At 68.1% G+C, this 210-nt stretch overlaps 1 protein-coding gene across 1 annotated transcript in view; it reads right to left on the bottom strand.

Annotated features, from left to right (window-relative positions):
• TMEM184A (transmembrane protein 184A) overlaps positions 1 to 210 on the bottom strand; it is a 6,593-nt gene that overhangs the window by 1,006 nt on the left and 5,377 nt on the right. Inside the window, exon 4 of the mRNA XM_006765447.2 lies at positions 48 to 209. Coding sequence (XP_006765510.2) covers positions 48 to 209 — 162 coding nt within the window. The remainder of the gene's footprint in view (positions 1 to 47; position 210) is intronic.

The raw sequence follows: 210 nt of genomic DNA, 5'->3' as shown, positions 1-210 counted from the left end.
ACACCCATGCCATGCCCAGCTGAGCCCTCCGGGAGCTCCCTCCTCACCCGCTGGCAGGGCGCCTACCTGGCGAGCTGTCCTTCTTCTCCGCGTACACCTGGCAGGTGAAGGCGTAGCGCAGGGCGATGGAGGCGAAGAGCATCTCCACGCAGATGATGAAGTTCTGGTAGCCGGCGGCCAGCGTGCCGGCCCCCACCCTGCCGTCCGTGC

The sequence above is a fragment of the Myotis davidii genome, unplaced genomic scaffold, assembly GCF_000327345.1.
Source record: "Myotis davidii unplaced genomic scaffold, ASM32734v1 scaffold399, whole genome shotgun sequence".
NCBI classification, from domain to species: domain Eukaryota; kingdom Metazoa; phylum Chordata; class Mammalia; order Chiroptera; family Vespertilionidae; genus Myotis; species Myotis davidii.
Note: the sequence above shows the minus strand (reverse complement) of the source record. Positions and strands in the feature narration are given on the sequence as shown.